This window comes from Portunus trituberculatus, chromosome 50 (assembly GCF_017591435.1).
Source record: "Portunus trituberculatus isolate SZX2019 chromosome 50, ASM1759143v1, whole genome shotgun sequence".
Lineage (NCBI taxonomy): Eukaryota > Metazoa > Arthropoda > Malacostraca > Decapoda > Portunidae > Portunus > Portunus trituberculatus.
Genome location: NC_059304.1, coordinates 17148486 through 17155270, shown reverse-complemented (window position 1 = coordinate 17155270; position 6785 = coordinate 17148486). Strand labels below are relative to the sequence as shown.

General features: G+C 43.7%; 1 protein-coding gene across 1 annotated transcript; it reads left to right on the top strand.

The window, feature by feature from the left end:
* Positions 1-1646: 1646 nt before the first annotated feature.
* On the top strand, positions 1647-6190 carry LOC123499898 (major facilitator superfamily domain-containing protein 6-like). The gene is given in 9 exon segments (XM_045248431.1): positions 1647-2052; positions 3417-3962; positions 4186-4454; positions 4629-4803; positions 5180-5419; positions 5532-5582; positions 5585-5677; positions 5886-6037; positions 6173-6190. Coding segments are annotated over 9 exon segments (1605 nt in total). The 5' UTR covers positions 1647-1991.
* Positions 6191-6785: the final 595 nt, after the last annotated feature.

Genomic DNA, 6785 nt, shown 5'->3' with positions numbered 1-6785 from the left:
GCTGGCCGAGATAAAGAACTAATAAAAGATCTCTCTCTCTCTCTCTCTCTCTCTCTCTCTCTCTCTCTCTCTCTCTCTCTCTCACGAAAGAAAGAAGTTAAAAATGAGTTAATAAATTTTCTAATATAGGAAAGTATCATACGTGTATATATAGACAAATAAACAAACGTATTACATGCATACAGTAAATACAGTGAGACATGTAGCTCCAATGTCAACAAGAAATCAAAATAATTCTTGTTTATAGGTTTTGTAAAATGTTTTTGTTTAACTTTCCAGCATCCAAACGTTCCTCTTTTATTTATGTATTTATTTTTTCGTTCACTCTTATGTCTGCCATTATGAATAAGTGGTTTGTCATTATTATTATTATTATTATTATTATTATTATTATTATTATTATTATTATTATTATTATCATTACGTTTTTTTGTTAGCATCGTTATTATTATTGTTTTATTATTATTGTTATTATTATTATTATTATTATTATTATTATTATTATTATTATTATTATCATTATTATTATCATCATTATTATGTTATTGCTATCACCACGTTTTATTTTATTTTTTTCGTTACCATGGTGCTCGAAGGAAGGACATTTTCTTTTTTTCATTTATTTATATGAAAAAAGATAATCGAAAGTAAGGAAATAAAGGAAATGCAGAAACAAAGAAAAAGATTGGTGAGCCATCCACGAACATCCAGACACACTGACGCCTTTGACCACGCACAGCCAGGGTGGATGGAGGAAGGCAAGACAGTCTCCCTCCCAACACTTACATCTTACGTCATCATGAAACCTTTGACCTTCACGTTGTTTGCTGGCCAGTGACAAAAACCGAATGCTGAAAGAACAGAGTTAACGATAAGAAAGATGCAGCAAAATAAAGAACTATTGATAACCTAGAGTAATGCGTTCATCCCAGAGTGATGAAGCAAAGGAATTTAATGTCTGTAAATGGAGAGAGAGAGAGAGAGAGAGAGAGAGAGAGAGAGAGAGAGAGAGAGAGAGAGAGAATGAAGGAGTAAACTAATGAACTACTTTACAATTATGAGTTCTACAAATATCATGATTGTAAATGTGATAGGTGGCAGCAGTTTTCAGTTATCGACTCTTTAACGGAAATACTTTGTAGAACATGACACCGCTGCGTTGGTCAACATAACACAAACATTGTACACAGGGACTGAAAGCAACATGAGGTGCGAACAAATGAGTTCAGGTCACACAAAGGCAGATGGATATAAAGGAGGTAGGGAGTTCCAGAGTTTACCAGAGAAAGGAATGAATGATTGAAAGTACTGGTTAACTATTTGCATGCACTCTCACTCCTGTCAGCCTTCCCCACTCCCCTCGCCACTGTTTTCTTCCCTGCCCATCCTGCTCATGGGTCCCCTCAGTGGATGCATCGCCCATTTTCGCAGGTGTACACGGGAGGACCACCCCACGTCACCACCTGCCTCCCCGCAACCAATCCCCTGCCAAGCTCAATATAAACAGAGAGAAAACAAGCAAGCAAAGAGGATATGATGGTGATGATGATGAGGATGAGGAGGATGATGATGATAGTAACATTAATAATGATGATATGATAATAGTAATAATAACAACAAACAATAATACTAAACAAAAACTATGTCTAGCAACGTCAAGATATAATGCGCTCCGCCAATCAGCATTCTGCGTTACCCAGTGTGCAGTGCGTCCCGGGGCTTGGCTACTAATATAGGGAGGCGAGGCTGCCGCGCCCAACACTTACGCCCAGGAGAGTTGCAGAGAAATATCTAGCTAACAAGGAGGTTGAAATCTTTTCTTTTCATTTCTGTTTGTACCTTTTATTGCGTGTTCTGAAATTTAGGACTTTTCAAGGCGAATGGAAGTTTGACACAAGAGTGAAAGTCACGAGCCTTGTGACGGTTGTTTCAGTTCCAGAAGTAGAAATAATCTGAGAAGATCCATCAACAGCTCAGCAAAGTGTCCCTTCATGATGAGGATCAACAAAAACCTGCTGCCCATCAAGGTTCACTATTTCCTTCGATATGCAGGTAAGCGAAGACTCATTATGGAAGTTCCCTTGACTCTCATGACCTAATGAAACACTTCGTACTATACATCTTGACTTATACAATACACTAGAAATATTAACATCTTATATTCACCTCAGGATGGCTATTGATCGAGTGGGATGTACAGACTGTGATCCTCTTCCTCTTCCTCCCTATATTCCTCCTCCTCCTCCTCCTCCTCTTCACCGTCCTCCTGCTTCTACTTATCGTGATACGTTTCGCCAGAACCATGTGAATATATACAACGTGTGTTAAGCGCCGGAAGGAAAGGGTTAAAGATCGGCGACGTAAACAAAGCCTGCTACTCACGCTCTTCAATGAGCCTGCTAACGCGCGTTTAAAGCTTTGTTTAACGTCATTCTGAGCTACTGTATAATTACACACTTTAGTACTCCCTGCAAAATACGAGTATGTTTCGTGGCTGCAACGATCTGTGGGGCAGACAGTGGTCTTTCACGAGGTGCCGCTTGACAGTGCCTGTTCCCTTACTCGACTGTCTGTCACGCCAGCGGCAGGACAATTTTATTGATAGGCTTAAAGGATGAGTTGTCTTTAAAGCACTGTTAAGGTTTTTTCAGGTTTGCAATTAGGGAATTCACCATTTATGGAAGATAAAGTAATGTGGCATTATCAAATATCAATAAGTGAGACACTGCCTCTTTAAGCACTCGAGAGGTGTCAGGAATATGTCGTTGTGTCTTTTCATCTCTGGTTGCGAGAGAATTTCATAGTTCGTAATAATGGAAATAGATGAAGGCCTTAACAGCCACGATCATAAAATGTTACAGTACAGAACAGTGTGAGTAACTGTCATCGCCGTGATAAAAAGTAGTGTTGTCAAGGACAGCGTGTGCAACCAGGGAAACAAGAGATATTGTGCGTCACTTCGGTAAAACCTGCCGACCATCTTCCGTGCATTCCACTAATTACAAACGTAACAACAGTGCACCAAACTCCTTGGTGCAACATTATGGCAGAGTGGCATGATGACAACGCGAAGGATAACACAACTGGCTATTGTTTGTCTACTGCGTGTACTCGGTGAGCGGTTTTCCCAGAGTTGTGACCACACACACACACATACACACACGCACACACACGGAGACGGGGCCACACGAGCATAAAGCCCAGGCCCTGTAAAACTATAACTAGGTAAATACAACTAGATAAATACACACACACACACACACACACACACACACACACACACACAAACCTTTCTCTCTCTCTCTCTCTCTCTCTCTCTCTCTCTCTCTCTCTCTCTCTCTCTCTCTCTCTCTCTCTCTCTCTTCGTTTTGTGTTACACTACATAATGACAATCTGATCTTCATACCTGATTGCAGGTGCGGCACCCTTGGTGATGCTGCTCCCACTTATAGTACGGAGCAAAGGAGTCTCGCCACAGACGGTAGGGCTTCTGTGGACCATATTACCCATAGTGGGCCTCATCACCAACAACATCTGCGGCACGCTGGCTGATTACTTAAGGGCCTATCGCACTGTCTTCCTGGCTAGTATAACCAGCCTGACAGCAGGTCTTCTAGCCATGTATTGGATACCAGAGCTTCCAATGGTTGCTCAAACGTCAGAGGAAGCTTTCAACATCACTTTGCTAGGAAATGCAACGCTCTCTTCCGGTGCTTTCCTCGCCAACAGCAGCACGTTATCCGTGGAGCTGGGGAGCGTGGACCCAGAGATGACAGTTGGAGAGGGCCAGCAGGCATTGCCGCCCGGTGAAGAGACAACGGGGATCCTGGAGGAGAGCGAGGGTGTGGCCTCCCTCCTGCGCTACCCGCAGTTCTGGCTCATCATCTTCGCCCTCATGTTGGAACAGATTGGAATCACTACCTGTATTATGATGGCCGATTCTGTCTGTTTCCAGATCCTAGGTAAGTGGCTTTCTATATTTCATTCCACCACCACAATCATTACCATCACCACCACATCAACCAGCACCACCTCCACGACTATAACCATCATCACCACCACCACCATCAACAACAACAATAACAACTAAATCGTCATCATCATCATCACCATCGTCTTGAACCAAAAGTATAACAATCCAGCCTCACCGTCAACTATATGAATCCTTTCCTCTCCTGGCGTTAGGTTCTGAGCGGCATCTGTACGGGCGGCAGCGTCTGTGGGGCACAATCGGCATGGGCGTGATGGCCATCGTCTCAGGGGCGCTTGTCGACATCTATTCTCAGGGTCTGCCACAAAAGGATTACCTTCCCGCCGTCATCTCCTGCATTGTTCTCATGTCAGCAGACATCCTGGTGGTGGCAAGGATGAAGATTCCTTACTCCAGTGACGACAAATTAAAGATGGGAGAAGTTGGCAACATACTTGTGCATCCCGAAGTCCTTCTCTTCCTAGTAATTACTCTAGTTCCTCTTTTTTCTCGTCCTTAGTCTGATTGCCTTCAAGAATTTCCTGAATGTAGGATAACATTTTTGACAAAGTAATTCCCATTCAACTTATCTATTGCCACCCGAGAATCAGTTTGTGTGAAGGCTGTGTCCGCTGAGACCAAGTGTTTATGTCATCAGATGACCGTGTACGTGATGGGCGCGTCGCTTGGCATCGTGTGGATATTCAAACTGATGTTGGTGGAGGACGTCTCCCTGGCATGGAACCCTGACTTTCCTGCGCTCAAACTCCTTCAGGGATTAGTTTTAGGAATCGAAACCTTTGGCGGAGAGGTTCCATTCTTTTTCCTCTCAGGTAAGACAAGAGCGTGTTCAGTGCAGGTAACACTGAACCACAACTTAAGCTTAAAAAAGAAAATTAATTTAGACATAGTATTAGTGCAGAGTACAAACTGTGAATAGAATTTAGTATAGATTCCATTATCATTTAATTGAAATGCAGTCCTGTTGCAAATTTAACACAAAATAACAGTTTCATGTCTGAGGAAAGTGACAGTAACCTCTTCTCTAAGATCTCAAGACTCTTACAAGTCTTCAATTTAGAACAATCGATATGTCTGTTTCATTTAAGAACTGTCACCTCAGTTATTTTTTATTGCCTTTGGACAGACCACCTTTTATATTACCAAATATCAATAAATAGATAAGAAATCAAGCTATCCTATTGACAGGGGTGATAATCCAGTGGCTGGGATACACTGGTGTGCTCATCACGTCGGTGCTCAGCACAGGTCTGAGATGCTGCCTTTACTACACTGTCAGCAATCCCTGGTACTTCCTACCTATAGAGCTCCTTAATGGCCTCAGCTATAGTGTCTTTCATTCCGTCATGGGTGCCTACGCCAGCCACATCGCGCCGCCAGGAGCCCAAGCCACAGTTCAGAGCGTCTTCAGGTCCACCTTCTACATAGGTGAGCTCCACTTGTGTTCTCTCCACTCCTTCCACCCTGCTGTTACATCATCTTTTGGCTCTTTACCTTTCTGGTCGATGAGTGGGAAAGTAATGCCCGGGTGTGATGACAGGCGTGTCCACGGCTGGGTTTCTGGGCGGTTTGCTCTACAACACCAAGGGCGGTCCATCGCCTTCCTGAATGTGGGCGTGTTCGATCTGATCTACGTGCTTGTCTTTGTTCTCCTGCACTTCCTGATCAACAGATACTGCTCCTCAGGTAAGTTCTGCTCCTGGCATCACTGGTCAGGGCGGCATGACATGGTCGGCTGTTACTGTTGCATTCTGTTCCTTCTCACTGATCCATAGAAACTAATGTTTTCTAATTTATTTAATCTATAATATTCATGTAACACGTACCGAGACCATTTTATTTTTCAGTTGTGTGATAGAAGGATAATGGCCTGTAACCAACCATTTTCCCTCAGGTGAAATGAACTCTGTGGCGCAGGATGGCGCTAAGCAGAATGAGCCCACCAACGAGGCGCCAGAGGTAATGAAGTTGTTCCTGGAAGAGAAAAAATGCCCAGAGTCCACGGGGAGCACGGGAAGGATTCATGAAGGTACAAGGGACGAGTGCGTAAGGTTTATAGTTTAGGACTTTTCTTTGCTCTATGAGCGGCAAGAGACACGTTCAGAAGCAAGTCATCTGCCCTGCATGTTAGTAATTCAGTTGTACACAGATGTTCTAAAAGGGCTGCCTGCCGTGGTACAGTGGAACCACGCGCTTTAAGGTTAGTTCACACGTGCCAATTTGCGACTGATATTTTACGTAAGTAGAGTTTCCGACTCATCCGTTTTAGTCGGAAAGTGTAAGACGTAGTGCCTGGAAAGTATCGACAAGTTGGCTCCTTGGTAGGAAGTGAACGTAAACAAACAGCTACCCGCCAAGATATCTTCCTCCAGTGGCTTCACAAGCCAGAGGACCCGGGTTCGATTCCCCGGCCGGGTTGAGATATTTGGGTGTGTCTCCTTTCACGTGTAGCCCCTGTTCACCTAGCAGTGAGTAGGTACGGGATGTAAATCGAGGAGTTGTGACCTTGTTGTCCCGGTGTGTGGTGTGTGCCTGGTCTCAGGCCTATCCGAAGATCGGAAATAATGAGCTCTGAGCTCGTTCCGTAGGGTAACGTCTGGCTGTCTCGTCAGAGACTGCGGCAGATCAAACAGTGAAACGATGCTAAAGCGGTGGTTGCTCTTCTTTTGGCGTGCCGGAAGAGTCAACAGAAAAGAAAATGCCTGTGGATACGTCCCTGGCTAAGTGAAGGAAGGAAAAGAGTGTCTACCACACTCTAAATTAGCCTACATTTTTCATAAGAAAATTTTTAATC